Source organism: Manis pentadactyla, chromosome 9 (assembly GCF_030020395.1).
Source record: "Manis pentadactyla isolate mManPen7 chromosome 9, mManPen7.hap1, whole genome shotgun sequence".
In the NCBI taxonomy this organism is placed as follows: Eukaryota; Metazoa; Chordata; class Mammalia; order Pholidota; family Manidae; genus Manis; species Manis pentadactyla.
In genome coordinates, this window is record NC_080027.1 from 12,187,713 (window position 1) to 12,206,812 (window position 19,100).

The following is a 19,100-nucleotide window of genomic DNA, read 5'->3' on the forward strand; positions in this document are numbered from 1 at the left end:
CAGAGAGTGAAGAGATTCCCAGGCCTAAGAACGAGCTCTACATTAATTTCAAACCAGGGATTATCACCACGTCCAGCAGATGGCGCCCCAGCGCATAGACATCTGCGGGATTTGCCTAAGCAGTCAAAACTACCATGCCCACAACGCTGTGCGGGAATTAAGGTCCTCCTCCGTCAATTTAGTTGTCCGAGGTACTGCCTGTGCGCTCTCCAGCAGGTGTGTGTGTCCCCGAGCCCTTCGTGTCTTCATAAGATAGCAAGTTAAAAAAATTTTTTTTCTCTTCATCTCACCCTCCTTTTACTATTTGGAGAGCGAAAGGACCAACACAACGCTGCTGTTGTAGGTTTCACCTGCCCTAACCTAACGTGAGGACCCTTGACCTCTGACTCAAAATGGCAGCTCACGGAACTATCGCTTTTGCAGTTTCCCTGAGGTGAACTAAGGCTGGTAACCCCGCGTCATGTCGAAGCTAAGCAGGACCACTAGGGCCCTCAGAAAGCCCGAGGTCGGCGGCGTGATCCGGACCATCGTGCGGGCAGGCCAGGCCATGTCCGGGCCACCACTGGGCCCCATCCTGGGTCAGGTGCTGCGGCGGCTGGAACCCGGTGTGGGAGGCGCCGGGGTTGGAGGGTCAGGAGCCAGGACGCAGGTGGACGGCGCGGGCTGTGGGGCCAGGGAGGCCTCGTTTCAAAGCCCGGCGCTGCTACGCACACGCTGAATGTCCTTGAGTTAGTTACACAGCCTCTTCAAACTCCGCTGCCCAGTCCTTCCTCGGCGGGCACTTGTGGGGATGGAGAGAGATGATGCTACAGGTCATCCGGCGCATGAAGTGGCAGCTGATGTCGGGTAGAGGAAAGAGGACGGGAACAAAGAGAACTGAGACGGAGGAGGGAGCGGACGGGGCCTTCTGGGTGGCAGGAAGCCGTCTCTTCCTTCTGACACTAACCCCTCTGTTTTCCCTCACAGCGAGGAGTTTCCATCAACCAGTTCTGCAAGGAGTTCAACGAGAAGACAAAGGACATCAAAGAAGGCATCCCTCTGCCTACAAAGATCTTTGTGAAGGTGCACAGTCGGGCCCCTTACCCTGTTTGTCTTGCATGCCCCCTTCTCTGCCTGGGTTGGGACCCGTCACATAGGGTTGCTTCTCTGCGCCTAACTTGGGGCGAGTCTCTTCTCGTTACCAAGCCCTGCTTTTCTTCGTAACGCAGTGGAGACTATACCACATATTTTCTGAGCCCACTCTGCCACATTCCCTTTGCCCCTCCTCTTCACGGGGACTTCCAGAGCAGAGTTGGGCGGGGAATAGAGGTGACAGGCCGCTTGCTGCAGCTTTATTTTTCCTGTGGTTTTGTGGCCTGCCAGAGGGACATCGTTGAGAGGTGAGTCAGGGGAAAGGGGGAACAGGAAGTTAGAAATTCCTTGGGCTGGGGCAGCAGGATTGGAGGAAGCAGGAAGAGATACTTTCATATTTCTTTTTTCCATTAAGCCTGACAGGACATTTGAAATCAAGATTGGACAACCCACTGTTTCCTACTTTTTGAAGGCAGCTGCTGGGATTGAGAAGGGGGCCCGGCACACAGGTAAGGGGCAGGGTGGGCCCTTGGGATTCTGGGGCTCTGGAAGGAAGCAGTGACACCTGAAGGGCTGCTTGTTTCATGCTTTCAGGGAAGGAGGTGGCAGGCCTGGTGACCCTGAAGCATGTGTACGAGATCGCCCGAGTTAAAGCTCAGGACGAGGCCTTCGCCCTGCAGGATGCCCCTCTGTCTTCTGTTATCCGCTCCATCATTGGCTCTGCCCGTTCCCTGGGCATTCGTGTGGTGAAGGAGTGAGTGTCCTGGGGAGGCTTAATGTGCAGGAAGAGCTGGGGCAGTTCTTGACTTTGGGGCAAAACTGAGAGGGCTGTTACAGTGGGAGAGTCAGCTTCCGGACCTCAGCCTCTTGGGAGTGGGGCACCTCATTCATCCAGTACACTTACTAAGTACCTGTTATGTGTTAAACACTGACCTAGACGTTGGATACAGCTAGATGTGACCTAGCCATGCATGGCCCTAATCCTCAGGAACTTGCAGTCCAGAGTTGGAGGCAGATATATAAACAGAGCATTAGACTGGCAGATGCTCAGTGTTGATAAAAGGATTCTTAAGTGTCTTGAGAGCAGGAGTAGGACTCTGCTTCCGCCTGTTGTGTCAGTGAACACATTGAAGAGGAGGTGACGTCTAAGCAGAGACCTGGGAAAGGAGGTCAAGGACTGGGGGCAAGCCTTCCAAGAAGAGGGAAAACCCTCTGTGAAGGATGGAGGGTGAAAGTGTCATAAAGAAGTTCAATATGATCTGGTGCGAAGTACAGAGGCAGAATGGAAAAATAGGAGATAGGCGGGGCAGAGAGGGACCAGCCAGGAAGGACCTTTCTAGCTGTCTCAAGTTCAGACTTGATCTCCAGGTCAATGCGGCATCAGCTTCAGATGGTCTGAGGAATTGTTTTGAAGTGAGATGCTGGGTGGGAGGGCATCTGGCTCTATCACAGCAAGGTCAACACCCAACCCTTTATGGGTCCCTTGCTGCTGATGTCACACCCATGTGAAGGCTAACAGTTGTTTCCCAAAAGAAGTGGGGTTAGGCATGGAACAGGGATGGACTTGGCATTTCTCAAATCTTTCCTTTCACTAGGAATACAGAGATGTAAATCTGGTCCCTGCTTGGGAAGAGAGACATGTGCACAACCTGATGACTTCAGTGTACAAAGTGTTTTGGGGTACAGAGGAAGGGGTAGTTAATCTGGACTGGGATGTAACTGTCAAAGAGCAGTAGGGCTCTAAGAAGGGGATAAAAGGCAGAAGTGGTGGGAGTCGGGGGTGGCATTCCCGGCAGAAGAAACGTGAGCAAAGGTATGGAGACTGGGAAGTCCAGGGAGGAAGAAAGAGCTCTGAGACAGTGACATGGGCGCCTGTGAGCTCCCCACCAGCCATCAGCCACTCACTTGCCGTCTGTTTTTCTGCACCTGCAGCCTCAGTTCAGAAGAACTCGCAGCTTTCCAGAAGGAGCGAGCCACATTCCTGGCTGCTCAGAAAGAGGCAGATTTGGCAGCCCAGGCAGAAGCTGCCAAGAAGTGACCCCTGTCCTCCACAATCTGGGATTTTGAAGGGAGGTGCTGGGAATGGAGCCAGTTGGGAAAGCTGTGCCCAAGGGGAGGAAGGGAGGTGACACCAATCTGATTATTTCCCTGATTTTAAATTACATGTTTTTACACAAATGGCTGTGTCAAGGGATCAGACCTAAATAAACGTCCTTTGTCTCCCACTCTCGACTTCTGTCTTGGGACCCCAGGGGAAAGGTGCCAGTACAGATGGTAGCCAGCATGGAAGACATCAGCTTCCCTGAGGGCCTAGGGGTCTTCATGCTGTTTCTCAGATATGTGATCTAGGCTCAGCCAAGTAGAGCAACTTGCCCAGGTTCTGAATTCCTGGCAGAGGTAGGAGTAGAGTACTGGCCTTCAGATTTGAGTGTTTTCCTCCCCCCCTAGGGGTGGATGAATGGGCAGGGTAGGTGGGGCTGTGGACTCTGGGGCTTGGTGTGCAGACACAGCAGACGTTGTTTGTGCCCCCTCAGAAATGTGATCTGGTGACTTGTGAGGCCCTGTGAGGACTTCAGGTCACAGCCCCAAACAGTTATTGAACAGAAAGCCCCTGGTCCCAGGGACTACTTCTGCTAAGGCCCCTCTACTAAACTGACTGGCTCTGGATTCAAGGGTTAGCGGAACATAAGCTATTGTGGGGTTTGTGGCCACAGACCCACAGAAGAAGCAAAGCTTCAGTAGGTACCAGCCCAAGGTGGGCGAAGTCTGGGTCTTTTGTTTTCCCCACTATCCAGAACATCAGGGACTATTCTTAGAGAAGAGAGGAGTCGGGTCAGAAATGGGGTTCACATTTACCAAGCATCTTCTGTTATGTGCTAGGTGCTTCATTTTACACTGAGAAGTTATGGAAAGCATAGAAAAACAGAAGAAAATTAAAACCTCACATAATCTCTCCAACCCAGATGAGATTCCTGCCAGTATTTGGATGTATATCTTTTCTACTCCTTGTTCTCTGTGTATGTATAATATGTAACAGTTTTTGAAAAACAAACTGAGATACTGTAGATACTGTTGTATTCTTATGCTTTTAACTTGGCAGTTATTTAGAACATTTTCTAACTATCTTCCTTAAAACAATTTTTAATGATTGCTTAGTATTCTGTCTTATATATAGGTGGACTATAATCAAGTCCTCAACTGTTGAGTACCTTATTGTTTGCATTAAAAATACATATGTATACATACAACCCTGTGATGAACGTCTTTGGAAAACAGTTTTTAGTGGCTTATGTCAGGTGCTGGGCTTGGTGTTCCTATGACTGAGGACACAAGAATAAATATGACACAGTTCCTGCCTTTAGAGGTGGCTGCTTAACAATAATTACACAGTTACTGTTTCGTGAAGAAACAATTAAAATTATTGTGACAAAGGAGAAGTATTCATGCAGATTGAGGCAAAACCAAGCCTGGGGATTCAGGGAGGAGTTCCCAGGGGAAGTGATTTTAAAACAAAGACCTGAAGGGGTGTAAGCAAAGGCATGAATGATGACTAGGACCCAGCAAGGGGGGAGCATAGCATAGGATTTCAGGCAGAACTGCTTTCATTATCTGCTGCTGCATAACAATGTTGCTGTACATTAGTGGCTTAAAACAGTATTTTTTCTCACAATGTCTGTGGGTCAGGAGTCTGCCATAGCTTAGGGTCCTCTGCTTCAGGGTCTCACAGAGTTGCAATCAAAAGTGTCAGCTGGGGCTGTGGTCTCATCTGAGGCTAGCTGGGGAAGGATGCACTTCCAAACTCATGTGGATGTTGGCAGCATTTAATTGCATTTGGGCAGTTGGACTGAGGGCCTCAGTTGTCAGCCAGAGGCGACCTATGTGGACCTTCCCACCCTGACCACTTACTTCCTCCAAGCCAGTGAGGGAGAAAGACTCCTCAGAAAAGGAGTGCCAGTCTTTACATAACGTAGTCACACCCATGTCAACGTGGGGATCATACAAATGTGCGGATACCAGAAGGTGGAGATCCCGGAGCCGCCTAAGGTCTGCCCCCACGGGCCAAGAGCCTGTGCATAGTGGCATTGCGGGCAGGCTCGGGCTGCTCTCAGCACTGCTGCCCTCCTCCCTTCCACCTTGGGCATCGCACCCCTTCCTGTTTTCTCTTCCTGCCTCCTCCAATCCACTCCCCACACATCTATCAGAGGGATGGCTTAAACGTGTGAATCGTATCTTGTTCTTCCCCTGCTTAAGTCTCCTCAGTGGATTTCTATTGCATGTGAAGTAAAATACGAGTTTCTTACCGCAGTCGAAAGGCCCTGAGCAATCTTACCCTCTTCTCCAACCAGCGACTCTTCCTCCTGCTGGCCTTGATCAGCCACACTGACTTCCTTACTGTTCCATAAACGGGTCACACCCTTTCCCAGTTAATACCTCTACTCTTGCTGTCCTTTTGAGTGTTTCCAGGAATATTCTGATTCCCGATTCTCATCTTTGAGTTCTTAGCCCAATGTTACCTCCTTTGAAAAGGCTTTCTGACACTCCAGTCTAAGTTCGGCCCTCCAGTCTTGTGCTGTGCTTCTCTCACAGCAGCCTGGCTCTTTCCCTTACTGTACACGCTGTACACTCCTTTGAGCTGTTTATTTCCTTTCTGTCATGTCTCCCCACACCTGGAATGTAAGCTCTGTGTGCCCGGGGACCTTGTCTTCCTTGGTCACAACTGCATCCCAGGGCCCTGAACAGTGCCTAGAGCATGTAGGTATAGTAAATATTTATCACATGAAAAAAAAGTGAGATTGTAGAGCCAACGCTTGAGCTCAGTCTTTTATGATCTCCAAATTTGAGTGCTTTCTCCTACATTCTGCTCCCAGGGCAGAGTCTGGTATTGGTGATAAGGGAACTGACTGGAGTCAGAGCTGGCTTCTGCAGCGACTCTGGAAGTGCCATTAGGCAAGTCCTTTCCTCTTCCCTGGCCTCAGTTTATCCATCTATTCTAAGCTACGAGGCTCAGCCACAGGGACCTTGCCAGTGAGGAACAGATGCAGGTACTTCTCTGTCCAGCAGGTGGAGCCATTGGCTCTAATTTTCGTTTCCGTGCTGGACTTCGCTGCCGGGATCTCTGGTTCTGAGCGTCAGGGTGCCTTCTCCGTACCAGTACACACTACATCACCCACCACTACCAAAACCCAGTGAAGTGTTTGTTTTTCCTCACATATTTTTCACTTTTAAAATTTTCATTTATTTCATTTTGCCTTTTAAATTAACTTTTTATTACAGATTTAGATTTATGGAAACATGAAAATAGTACCAAGTTCCCACATACTCCATACCTGTTATTTTCCCTGTTATTGACATCTTACTTATGTAGTACATTTGTTATAATTAATGGGCCAATACTGATATATTATTATTAACAATCCATATTATTAACAGTCCATCCATATTATTAACAGTCCAACCTTTATTCGGATTTCCTTAGTTCTAACTTACACTCTTTTTCTGTTCTAGTATCCCATCCAGAATACTGTATTATCATTTTGTCATTAGTTCCTCAGGCTCCTCTTTGCTGTTACAGCTTGGCTTGTTTTTGATGACTACCAGGGACGTTTTTGGATGGGTCTCCAATGTGTGTCTTGAGCTTATGGTCGCTTAAGATTTGAAATGCTGGAAGTTAACAACATTTTGCTCTCTGGGGAACTTAGGAACATATTTTTGTGGTAGAAACTGGTGCCTTCCTACTCACGTCCTTGGACTGATATTTGTAAATGGTCTTCTTAATAAAATATTTCTAGCGTGTCTGCCATGTGCCCAGCTCTGCGCTCAGTGCCAGTGAGGGAGCAGAGCTAAGACAGTGTCCTCTTGGGGCTTTTGGTCCATTTCTTTTGTCCAAGCTGGGAAAAAGATGCACAGGAAGACAGAGGCTGAAGCTTCACCTTCTCATTTCACCCAAGGATTCATCCAAGGTGGAAAGGGGGTGACAGTTCCCTGGAAGGTCTTTCTTCCCATAGGATCTTCTAAGGGCACAGCCCAGAGCTGGAAGATTTGGAATGAGAAGAGGTTTAGGGGAACTCTCAGCTCCTGGAGTCCAGCCCCACTTTTCACTGGGGAAAAGTGGGGGGCCTGGAATTTCCTTCTCCTTGAGAAAGAAACTTCGTCTAAACCTTTACAGTCACCATTGCCTCCTGATTCATTTCAGTCACTTAAATGTGTTCTGAACTCTTCAGCTTATAGAGACCCCATCAAAACCTAGCAGCATCTTTGGGAGGTAAGCGCCATTTTTTCAGCCTAATTTTACCTGTGAAGGAACAGGTACAAAGGTCCCTCTCAGCCAAAGTGGAGGTAGCATTTGAACCCAAGTCTCTCTGTCTCCTAATTTTTATTCCCCTCCTCTAGCCATACACTGTTGGGCTGTTGCGCTCTCAAGCTTGGAGGAAAACAGCATTTGTGGAAACTTCTTCTCTTGACCCACCAAGTTCTATTCTGCTCAGAAGTTTGAGGTCTGCTCTAGCTCCTACGTGTAGGAGTACAGACCCCTGCTTGAGCCAAACCTGTCCTTCTCAAGTAATGCAGGATGGGACAATCTGAGATGGTGGTTCACTGGCTTTGAAGGCAGAGGTGACAGCCCAGGGCTCAAACGCAGATGATGTGGATATATTTCCCACCTGTACCTCTCACCGTCTCTGTGGGAAAAACCACTATCTACCTGTGGTCCTCAGTTACTTTGTCAGTGAAAGGGTGCCAGTATGCCTGTCCAGAGGCTTTATTGTGGTGAATGAAAGTATGAGCTGAGAACCCTGGGCGAGCGTAGCAGAAGTGGTTTTCATTTCCAGTGAGAAGATCCAAGGCCTAAAGGGAAGCTGCTTCCCTTCCGGGCCAGGCTGAAGGAAGAAATGCAGGTCCTGAAATTTCAAACCCATGTCCAGGAAAATGCCAAGCTGAACCCCCTACCCTTCCCCAGGCCCTTCTGTTCCCTCCCACATTGTGAGCACTGCAAGCTTGAAGAAGGCAGGAGACTCCTTCCAGTACTGGATGCCAAAGCGTCTTGAAAGCAAGATGTAACATCTGTTTCAGCATCAAACTCCCCAGCTTCTTGTGCAGGGTGGACCACACACTGTACTCTCGGATGCTGAGTGAAAGGATGAATGGTGCATAAGTGGGTGAAGACATGCCAGGGCTATCGGCATGTCCAGAGTTTACCTCTGGACTCCCAGGCTCTCAGCTGGGCCTCCCAACCTTCTCAGGGCCCCACCCCTCCCTTTTCACAGCAGTGCATGACACCAGGGGTACCGAAAAGGCAAACTGGACTTTATTATAAAGTTGGCTACGAAGTCACCGCAGCACCACAAGGTGGCTGCCTGGGCAGGCCCAGGCAGTCCAGCAGCGGGGTGAGTCCCGCACCAGATACACGCACTTGTGCAAGCACACGTGTGACGGCGGCAGGTCTGCCTTCCTCCATCGGAAAGGAATGTAGCGTCTCTTCGCGCCCCCCACCCCAGGCGCGGGGCGCAAGAGTCACAAGAAGGGCCGCCAGGGCGGCAGAGTCCATCGGAATTGAAATCCCGTTACTGGTGTGTAGAGAATTCTACGTGGGTTCAAGAGCCCCTCAGGGCACAGGCTGGCCCGGGCAGGCGCTGCCTTTCCCCCACCAAGGCCCAGGGGTGGCTTGGCCCCCAGGAGTGGAGAACTGGCCCAGGCCCATGGGGCAGCGCGGGGTGGGGAAGTGAGATTCCCCTGTTCTCCGCTTGAAATCCCATTCAAGGAAACTCACTACGAGTGAATACAGATTGAAATGGAAACTGGGATCGCTCGAAGTCTAAATTTTAAAAAGAAGGTTCCCTCCTTGCCCTCCCACCTCCCCCCCCCGCAAAATCCTGCAGGCCTGGGGAATCAGATATATCCCCCTCTGGCCCCCAGAATCCCCCCAACAGTCCCGGGGGGGTGGAGAGCGGCTCCACGTCTTGATGACAATATGCCATACTTGACGACGTTAAGTCACAGACTTATTCAAAACGTTGGTTCCCCTCCACTTCCATCTGCAGAGAGAGAGAATAAGTCCTGTTAGGAAAGAGAGTTTGAGGATTGGTGTGCATGCATGTTGGCACATAGTATGGGCTTCAAATATATTAGACCAACGTGAATGATCACCGGAGGCTCAGCGGATAAGGAAGCAATTTGTACAGATGGAGTGAAACTGTGGCTATAGTTCCGGGAAAGACGGAGCCATAGCAGGGAGCCTCCGATGGGGCCAGGGGCTGAGTCCCACCCTCTTTCTTTCCCAAACTCTATAAACTCTTGCTTTGTATTCTGGGGGCAAGAATACTGAGATAGAGCTATAATTCCTCTTTCATCAGTTTGTTGTGCAACCTTAGTCAGGTTTCTTTAACTCTGAGACCTCAATTGTCTTCATTTGTAAAATGAAGTGGTGATGGCTGATCTAATTCCTCATAGAATTAAGAAACACAAGCCATTGCCCAAGGATTCTTTTGCATTTTATCCCACATCCCTTACCTCTGCCCTCCAAGCCTACTTATCCAGAACTTCCACATTGTTTCTCATTAGTTCTTATCCTCACTGCGACCCTAGGCAGTATCCCATTAATAAAATTGAGGTACAGAGAGGGGGATTTATTCATCTAATGCCCCCAGCATCTCACTGGCAGGACAGTTACCTGAGTTCTTAAACATTTTGGCTGGACTCACCTTCATGGAAGCTGTCTTGAACTTGGCTCTGGAGTTGATGCAACTCATCAGTAAACCCATCATAGGGGAATGCTGAGACACTTGTCTCAAAGGCGGTTTCATATGTGGCCAGGTCCTCCAGGAAGCTGTGGTCTTCTGGGGACAGGTTGTTGCAAGGCGAGGGGGCCCCTCCTGGGACCGCTGCCTCGGGATCCCCTGAACTCCATTCCCCATTGGGGTCTGGGGTAGAGAGATCCATGAAGATATCTTCCACAGGCGCCTCTTCCAGGAATATGTTATCAGGGTCAGCCAAGAAATCCAGCTCCTGACATTTCCAGGGTTTGAGGTCCAGGCTGAGCACAGGAGGGCCAGTCCCTGAAAGGGACAGGCTGGAATCCAGGGGCTCTAGCCCCCCAAGTGGCTCCAACCCTCCTGTGCCAGCCTCAGCTGAGAAGGGCCTGTCCATTCCCTGAGCCAGCTGGCTGATCTGCTGGATGAGACGGTCTATCTCATTCTGCTCTTTCTCAGAGTAGTGGAAGAAGCTCTGCTTGACTGGAGAGGCCTCAGGTGTGAGCAGGCCTTCAGGCACCAGGGGGACGTCCACAGACAGGGGACCCCGGATCTGGGCCAGGGCCAGCAGTGTGCAGTCCCCATTACCAGGGCTGCTAGGACTTGGGGGCAACTTCTCATAGAGAAAACTGCATCCCTCCTGGGCAAAGTAAGTCTTGGTAGGATTGGGGCTCAGTTGCTCTGGGAAAGTTTGGCTGGGGCTGTTCAGGTGTGCTTGGAATGCTGTGCTGGGAGGAGTCAGCTGCTCATGGGCAGGGCTGCCCAGAGTCTCTGGGAAGGTGGCAGTGCTGGAAAGCAGCTGATCTGGGAAGGTGGAGGTGCAGGGAGTCAACTGATCTTCGTAGCTTCTGGCTGAGGTTTCAGTCAGCTGGCTTTGTAGTGGGTTAGTCATTGGATCTGGGAAGGTTGCACTCCTGGGCGTCAATTGATCAGAAAAGGTCACGGTGCTTGGAGTCACCTGTTCTTGGAGAGAGCTGGAGGGAGTGGGCAAGTGGGTCTGAAAGGGCTCATGGAGGCTGAAGAGGAAGGCACAGCCTCCTGGCTGGTGGGGTGTGTAGGGCGGGGTGCACACAAGATCCTTGTTCAGGTCTGCTTGAAGAGAAGGCTCAGGGCCAGTTGGGAATGTCAGGTAACTGAAGCCCAGCTCTTTGGGTGGTTGAGGAAGCTCTTCTGATGTTGAGACAGCACCCAGCTCGGGAGCACTGGAGAAATTGGTGCTTCTGGAAGCCCCCAGGGCTGGAGTAAAGAGTGGGTTAGGGCTGGAGCACTGCTCCTGAGAGAGGATGTTCTCAGGGAATGAGGGTAACATGGTTGAGGTGCCCAGGATATAGGCTGCTGCCTGGGTATCTTCAGAGTTCAGCTGCTGGCGGAGGCTCCAGGCTTCTGTGTCACTGGAAAGGAGAAAAGAGGCAGCAGGTAAGGGTTTGCTGTGCATTCCCAGAGTAGTTCCCTGATTTGTACCTCCTCCATGCCCACGTCAGCTGCCCCCAGACCCCTGCCTCGCAACTCACCTGATTGGGTAGTTATTGGCAGTAATGGGCCCCTCTGTTCCTTCTGAGTATAACAGGCAATAAATCCATGCCCAGCCTCCAGGCTTGGCCTGAAGTCTCACCACCATCTCTGCCTGAATATCTCCACTTTCAGCCACTGAAGGGGAAGAAGAGGTACAAAATTAGGACACCCATCAGGCAACACCACCTAAACTCCCCCTTGCTGACCTCTCCATTGAATTGGGGTATCCATGACATCCTCTTTTCTGACTATCCTAACTTGTACCACTCAGCTCCCCACCTTGACCTCACCACTTGGACTCCTCAGTTCTGACTCTTGTCACCTTGACTCCTCACCCTAATGTTCACCCTATAGCATCCAAAAGTGTTGGCCTCTGGTATTTACCCAGCATCAGTCTTGACCATAACCCTTCTTGGTTGGGTCTCCCATACCCTTTCCCAGCTCCCTGTCTTGTCCCCAGGTTCTCTGGACACTCACACAGGCGATAGTGTTGAGCAGAAGCGTGGCCCAGGTCCTCAGGGTGCAGCAGTCCATACCATGATTTACAGAGCAGTTCACTGCGCTCAAAGCCCAGGTAGATTAGGACACTGGGAAGATGGAAAGGGTGAGGTCAGCTTTCTGTTTTCCCTGCTAGATACCCAGGCACCTCACTCTCAGGTCCTCTAACCCCTCAGGCTTCCCTTCCCCTGACTCCAGAATCTAAGGTCGCCTCATCTCTGGCTTGCCTTCCTCCTGGGGTCTGAACACTCTGGGCTTACCTCTCAGAGATGTCCAGTAGGGCCAGGTCCTTAGCGTGACGGCTCTGGAACATGGCCAGGAAGAGTGAGGCAGGGCCAGGGCCAGGGCCAGGACGGGGTCTTGGCTCCAGTGGGGCACAGAAAGCTGTGAATACGGGGTTTCCTGCCCAGTAGGCCCCAGGTGGATGGGCGTGGAATCGGCCTCGAATAAGCACCAGTTTGTTGCCTGCACTCTGGCGCCGGAGGGACTTGGAGGTATTGAAGCGGCAGCGGAAGAGGCGATCTAGGTGAATGAAGAGAAAACTGATAAGAGGGAGCATGGCTGAGAGAGATGGCAGAAGGGAGGAGCAGGGCAGCAGGAGGGAGATTGGTTGGAAGAAGGGAAAAGTTCTTACCAGTGTCCAGGGCAGAGGGCAGAGTGAGTTGCTGGCGCACAGTTAGGTGGTCAGCTGGGTCAATGATGTCATAGATACTGTCACCCTGGGCAACCAGGTCCACCTGGAGAAAGGTAAGGAAGAGATGACCATTAGTGAAGGCGGCAGGAGCTAATCCTTAACACATAGAATCTCTTGACACATAGAACCTCTCCTTCCCCAGTAATTCTCAGATTCTCAGATGTGGAAAGCTAGTCTGTCTCATCTGTGTCCCAGCCCAAGCTCAGAGGATGCTCAGCACTCACCATGGAATGGCCCAGATGCTCGCTCACACTCTCAGATAGATATAGCAGCTTCCCCTCGGCTGTGAACACAAGTAGAAAGCCAGGTAGGGCTGCCACTATGTCTTCAAGCTCTTGAGGTGAGAGGATCCCCGTGGGGCCTGCGAGAGGAGTGCCTGCTGGATGAGAAGATATGGTGAGTCAGGAGTAAGACTGGGAACCAAAACAGAGTGAGAAAGGCATGGACTGAGTTTCAGAAAGTCTAGAGGAATTTCCCTCCGTCTGCTCCTGAACACACCGCTGCCCACAGGCTGTCGCCCAGAGAACCTGTTGCTGGATCTCCCCAGCCAGAGAGCCCTTCGACTTCTAAGTCGGGACCAGGGCTTCCGCAGCCATGGATTTCAGAACTACGGACAGCGCTCCAAAGCCCACCGGGAGTTCAGCACCGCGGGCAGTGCCTCGCAACCCGGTGTGGTGTCAGCACCACGGACAGCGCCTCAAAGGCTGCAGGCGCGCTCTTCCAGCTTCGCGACCAGCTGCTGCATTTTCCCAGGCTTTCGTGTCTCCATCCCCACAACTTCCCAGGTATCCCTCCCCGGGCACCCTGAGTGCCTCTGTGCTGGTGGGAATTGCAGCCATTCTGTCCTGGCTCTCTTCTTCCCATATGTCTGGCAAGCAGGACATTATCCTGGCTCTCTAACCCTCATCCAAAACTAAGGTGGACTCTGGACAGAGCTCAGGTGGAAAAGTAGAAAGTCTTGAGTTCCCCGAGTATCCTCTCTCCCCAGCTCGCCAACACGCTCTCCTAGACATGCGGCAGTCCCAGCGGGTTCCCTCAGCTTCACTGTCCCCGGTGCCCACCAGCCAGGGTCTCTGGAAGCCCCAGTTTGCTCACCTCCAGCGAAGAAGACGCCCTTGCGAGTGTAGATGCAGGCAAGACTCATGATGTGCAGGTAGGACAGCCGGACCTTGTCTGCCTCGGCTAGCGGCAGCAGCTCTTTGAGGTTCCGGATCTCAGCGTTGATCTGGTCGCGGCGCGCCTTGGAGGCGCCCTTGGTAGAGCGGTACATGACTAGCGGCTGTGGAGCTCCAGCCCCGGCGCTCCGAACACCTGCGTGTCTGTCCCGACGCACCAGTGGCTTCCTCCTCCTCGCTTCCCCGTTTCTCGCTCAGGCTCTCTCTCTCCTCTCCTCTCCTCTCCTGGGCTCCGCTCGGCTGCGCTGCCCCCCTAGCCTGCCTCGTTCCGCCTTATATAGCTCCTACCAGGCGTGGGGGGCTCGCTTTAGAGAAAGGGGGGCGGGAAAGAGGGAGGCTGGGCTAAGCAAGCTGCAGCGGGAGCTGCTGGCTCGGGAAGGGGGCGCTCCTCCTCCCTCCCTGGCTTCCGACGTCATCCCATGACGTAGAATGAGAGCGGGAGGGGTGCCGGGAGGGGGAGAACGGAGGCTGCGGAGGGGGCCGTGACTGGCGGCAGCTGAGCCGAGAGGCAGGCGCTGCATTAGGAAGGCCTGAAGGGGGTGCAGGGACCCAGGCGTCCGAATGTGTTCAAAGGAGGGCAACGAGAGGGCAAGGGTGAAGTGGTCTGAAGCCCTTGGCAGGATAGTCTGTAGTGGGCGGGAGGGACTGGTTCTGACATCGATTTTTCTAAGGAGATAAGGAAATCGGAAGGGACAAGGTTGTCCACAAACTACCCCTAGCTTCTTGACAGACAAGGGTCACGTTCACATAAGGGGAAGAAGGACCCCTCTTGGCCTCTGTGGGATGGGTCACAGCTGTGGTGATTTTCTCTCTAGGGATTACTCTATCTGGGATTCCCTTAGCACTTTCAAAGAACAAATCTCCTCTTCCCCTTTTTCAAATCCAGGCCTTGGCGATTTAGCAGGAGGAGTTACATGGGGGTCTAAGTCTCTAGGATGGGGTGGAAAGGGGGTCCTGAGGGACAGGGACCATCTGAAACCGACCTTGGTTCTATTTTTCCCAAGCCAAGAATAGGAACAGCAACACCAGCCTGAAGTCTGCAGCGATTCATTTCCCTGTCAATTAATTAGCCACTAATGGGGTAAACTGAGGCAGGGCCCTAGGGTATGGTGAGGCTCTGGGTCTGCATCTAGGTTCCCCGCCCCCACCCCACCCTCCCGTTCCCAGCCCCCAAGGCGAGCGGTTCCCCCCCGCCTCACCTCCGCCGGCTGCAAGCCTCGGTCTCCCGGCGGGCCGGGGGCGGGGGCGGGGCCGGGGGAATCCCAGCTCCATATTAGGACAGGAATCCTCCCGCGGCGGCGGCGGCGGCGGGCGGGGCCTGGCTGCCTCCGCGCCGCTCTGCAGGGCTCCCCCCGCCCGCCTCTGGCGGCGAAGATGGGGACGCAGCCGAGAAGCTAGGGGGCCGAGCTACATCCTCCGAGATCCGTGCACCTCCCGGAGACCCCTTAGCTCCGTCAGGGGTGCTCCACACCCCCAGCCCCCTCCCCATCTTCGGAACTGGGACTCCCGGTTCTGTCTCTCCACCTTCAGCTCTCCACATGCCCTCCCTCTGCCCCAGCTACTTTCTTGTATCTTGTCCCCCGCCCGGTGGTCTGTCTCTGCGCCCGCTACCCCTTCCTGCTGTCTCATGTCTCCTTTTCTGTGTCAGTTTTGTCTCCACATCACGTCGCCTTTGCCCTTCCTCCCTGTTTCTTCTTCCTCCCTTCACAATAGATGATTGCTCTCTGCAGGGGCTGAGGAATACCTTTCTTTTCCCCAGGATCCCTTAAAAGGAGGAGGAAGCTGGCTAGGGAACATTTTGCGTGAAATCTAATTTGGTGGAGTAGGGGTCTGCAATCACTTGAGCGGCTGGAAATGAGGCCACTTAAAAATTGGGGGACAGGGATTGCCCTGATAGTAGGAAGTCATATAGGAAAAATAGAGATAAACTTTTGACACCAAGAGGCAAAATTTGGGATGAAGGAACTCCTCACTTCTCATGGGAAATAGCAAGAGAGGCAGTGGGAGGAGACAGCCGAGGAGGAGGGTGTCTGAGAAGAGGGTGGCTGGGGGCCCTATCCTGACCTCTTGCAACATTCTGGCAGAGGTTGGGGCCGCCCTGATCAACAAACCTGTGTTCAGTGGCACAACTGAGATGGAGGGAAGCTCTATGTGTACGTGTGTATGTGTGCGTGCCACTCTCTCTAACCCTATTTACCAGGATGGCAGAGAAGTGGTTCCTTCAGGAAGTATATCTCTGTTCCACTTGCATCTTTATCTGACCCCTGCTGTATCTGCCCTCCCCTCTCTCAAGCTCGTGTTTGGACAAGCCCTTGATCTTTGGATCCCGTTCTTGGATGAAGATCCAGGGCAGTGTTCCTGTTTTCTTCAGCCACTGATGATTTAGCACTGGCTTGAGACATTCTTAGTGTCCCTCTCAATGATAAACAGTGTCTATTAGTTGGGTCCAGATAGCCTCCTGCTAGATATGCAGATGCACAGTTAAAGAAAGGGGCACAGACCACTGTCCATGGTCCTGAAACAATCGCCAGAGGAGTCACATTTGATGTCTGAAGGACATCAAAGCAGAGCTTGAGTCCACACAGGCAGGCCTCAGAGGGAGACCCCAGTTGGCTGTCCCCTTTTCCTATGAAGATGAAAATGGGAGAGGGATTTCACAGAACTAAGATTTCTGAGCTCTAGGAGTGAAGCAAGCGTGGGGGGATAACTGGCCTCAAGGGAAGAGACCTTGGATATTTCCTGGAGAATTGTCTGGGGAGAAGGCACTCTGGAAGCAAAGAAGAGTCTAGAAATGGACAAGCGAGTGGGTAGAGAAGGGCTTATCCAAGTTTGTCCACTCTGGTTCAAGTTGAGAAGCTCTGTTTGCCCCAGTGTCTCCGCTCCCTAATCCACCTCCCACTCCCCTTGCCTCCCACCTCTGTGGAGCTATTTTTAACTGTGCACACCAAAAATAGCTTGGCAGCAGCTTCAGGCCGTGGGAGAGAAGCTATTTATATCACCAGTGACAGTTCCAAAATAGCAAGCAGGAGGAGGGGGGCGGCTGGCACGCTAGAGAGCTCCTGGCCGCTGCTAAAAATACTGGCAGTATGAGTCATACTGGCCTGGCTGAGTCACCCCACTCTCCCCCCTCCCCCACCAAGTGGCAGGCAGCAGCAGAATAGGCTAAAAACTGGAAGCCTGAGATGGGGGAGGAATAGGAGGCCCATTGGCAAGGCAGTGAATTGAGAGGGGCTTTGAGGTGAGGGTGTAGAAGGAATAGGGGAGCAGAAGCCACCCAGCAAAACTTACTGGTGAACCTGCAGCATTCCCAGCCATCACTGCTGTTCAGGGATGCTTGGGAAACTGAAGGGAGGGAGCCAGACTGTGAGACTGTGTGTGAGTCTGTCTATCCATTTGCCCATGACTGTACTGGTATGTCTCTGTGTCTGTCTGCATGTGCCTTTGTAAGTGTGTGTCTGTATCCCTATATATCTATGCATTTGCCAATGCCTGCTTCTGTGTCTTTATAAAAAATGTCTATGACTTTCTATGTTGTGGGTAGTTCTGTGTTTGTGCCTGTATGTATTTATATGTTTGCAGGTTTCTGTGTGCCTCCCTGTCCATATGTATGCTCATGTCCACATCTGAGTCTGCTCTGTGCCTTTCCCTTTTGGCATCCAATGCTGTGTGTGGATATGCATGCATCCCCAGCCTCAGTGCACCTTGTTGCCCTCTGTGACGTCACTTGTTGGACTCTTGCACTATCTATCCCTTGCTCACTTCTCTCCACCCAGCATCTTCCCTTCTTTCCAGTTCTTGGCCCCCAACCATTTGTGAAGTCTTTGCTGCATGCAATCTCTAATAAAAGGATGGAGGAAGGGAGCCTCATATGACCTCTCCCTTTTCTCTTGAACCATCCTGAATCCTCCCTGGTCTGCAGGAGCAAGTGGTTTTCCATCACTCCATATTTGGGGAGCTGAGGGAAGAGAAGGGCTTTCTTTAGTTCTAAAAAAAATTCCTGGTGTGGGCACAGGCATGCGCAGCGTACACACACACACACACACACACACACACACACACACACACACACAACACGAGAAAGAGAGAGAGAGAGAAAGAGAATGAGAGAAAAAAATATCAAGGTCCCTTCTTTACCGAGACAAGCTCGCATCTGTTGCCATGGCAACCCGCCCACTCCTTCCCCGAAAAATCACCAAGAAGAGGTGATGGTATCGAGGAAGGATTGGCTGATTCTTTATTTTTATTTTTTTCCAAAAAAGGGCTTTTTATAGCAAGAACAGGACTGAGATCCCTTTCCCCTATCTTGAACAGCTTTACTGGGGACCTGGAGGGACATCACCCCTCAACCTCTATCAGAGAACAGGAGGTCTATCTTTTCTAGAGATTTTGGGGAGGACCTAATAGGAGGGACCTGGAGAGTGAGTGGGGAGTCTGCTTCTTTAGAACAGCATGGAAACTCCTGATTAGGGCTGCTTTTCTGGAGACTTGGGGCAAGGATCTTGACAGAGGACTCAAAGTGTATCCTGTCTTGTCCTGGACAAACGTGTCTGTGAGAAGGAGAAAGAGAGGAAGAGAAAGGGTGGGGTGGGGGAGAATATCACCTGACGGACCTTCAGAGCAGATGCCAAGATGCCAAAGAATGCAAGACCTCAGTGGACAAGGCAGCTCACGAAAGAGCCCATTAATGCAATTAGTGGTGCTGCAAGTCGCCGCTAGACCACAGGTTTGGCTTCTTGCCCTCCAGGGAAGCTGGGGCCATAGGTGAGCAATCTGGGGGAGTATTGAAACTCACCTTTCTTAATTCTAGTCCCAGCCTGGGTTTCAAAGGCCTCCTGTAAAGCCTGGCCACCAGCCACTAGAGCCACATCACTTTCTTAAGTGAACTGTAGCCTCCTGCCAAATGACTGGATGGTGGAAGGGAAGGGATTCCTCATTTCCTCCTGTGCTTGGCTTGCTACAGAAATGGGGTCACTTGGGGCTGGGTATTGGAAAGCCAGACCAAGAATCTGACTCTAGAAAGAAGCACCTCCCCCTTCCAGCAGGCTGCCGAGACACTCAGCCGGCAAGGGAATAGCCTGGGGAGTGGGGGTTAGCTATGCTTGAAGTAATGCAACAGAGCTGAAAAGACTGCAGATTTGCTCTGACCCATTACACCTACTTTCATGACAAGTCTGACTGATATGATTATGCTCATTTGAGGTGAAACTGAGGCTCAGAGACTTACTCAAAGTCACATGGGAAGTCATTGGCAGTGCTGGGACTTAAGCCTAGCTCCTGTCCCCCAGCCCAGATTCTTTCTCTTGCACCATGGGATAGAGCAGGGATTTGCAAACTCTGGGTAACATGCCAAATCTGGCCCACTGAGTGTTTTTTAAAGAAAGTTTTATTGGCACACAGCCACATCTA

General features: G+C 51.8%; 2 protein-coding genes across 3 annotated transcripts; one reads left to right on the forward strand and one right to left on the reverse strand.

Annotated features, from left to right (window-relative positions):
• The first annotated feature begins 279 nt into the window (after positions 1–279).
• Positions 280–3,296, forward strand: MRPL11 (mitochondrial ribosomal protein L11). Of its 2 annotated transcripts, XM_036930051.2 has the most exons (5): positions 351–583; positions 967–1,062; positions 1,487–1,580; positions 1,666–1,825; positions 3,004–3,296. In XM_036930051.2, exons 1-5 carry the CDS (start codon positions 461–463, stop codon positions 3,107–3,109), a joined length of 579 nt encoding a protein of 192 aa, XP_036785946.2. In that variant the 5' UTR covers positions 351–460; the 3' UTR covers positions 3,110–3,296. The 2 variants fall into 2 exon arrangements, with proteins under 2 accessions (XP_036785955.1, XP_036785946.2); XM_036930060.2 differs by lacking the exon at positions 1,666–1,825 and having other exon boundaries at positions 280–583.
• Positions 3,297–8,361: 5,065 nt separating this feature from the next.
• NPAS4 (neuronal PAS domain protein 4) lies at positions 8,362–14,837 on the reverse strand. Its single transcript, XM_036930030.2, has 8 exons — positions 13,615–14,837; positions 12,744–12,898; positions 12,460–12,562; positions 12,086–12,347; positions 11,805–11,914; positions 11,327–11,462; positions 9,768–11,206; positions 8,362–9,101 (listed from the first exon to the last, which is right to left on the reverse strand). The coding sequence occupies exons 1-8, from the start codon at positions 13,787–13,789 to the stop codon at positions 9,073–9,075; spliced, it is 2,409 nt and encodes an 802-aa protein (XP_036785925.2). The 5' UTR covers positions 13,790–14,837; the 3' UTR covers positions 8,362–9,072.
• Between the last annotated feature and the right edge of the window lie 4,263 nt (positions 14,838–19,100).

Coding starts and splice junctions, on each gene's coding strand:
- MRPL11 (XM_036930051.2), top strand. CDS start 461: ATGTCGAAGCTAAGCAGGACCACTAGGGCCCTCAGAAAGCCCGAGGTC. Junction 1,581..1,665: donor GAAGGGGGCCCGGCACACAG/GTAAGGGGCAGG, acceptor TCATGCTTTCAG/GGAAGGAGGTGGCAGGCCTG. Junction 1,826..3,003: donor GGCATTCGTGTGGTGAAGGA/GTGAGTGTCCTG, acceptor CTGCACCTGCAG/CCTCAGTTCAGAAGAACTCG.
- NPAS4 (XM_036930030.2), bottom strand. CDS start 13,789: ATGTACCGCTCTACCAAGGGCGCCTCCAAGGCGCGCCGCGACCAGATC. Junction 11,915..12,085: donor CTACTGGACATCTCTGAGAG/GTAAGCCCAGAG, acceptor CCATCTTCCCAG/TGTCCTAATCTACCTGGGCT. Junction 11,207..11,326: donor GCCAATAACTACCCAATCAG/GTGAGTTGCGAG, acceptor TCTCCTTTCCAG/TGACACAGAAGCCTGGAGCC.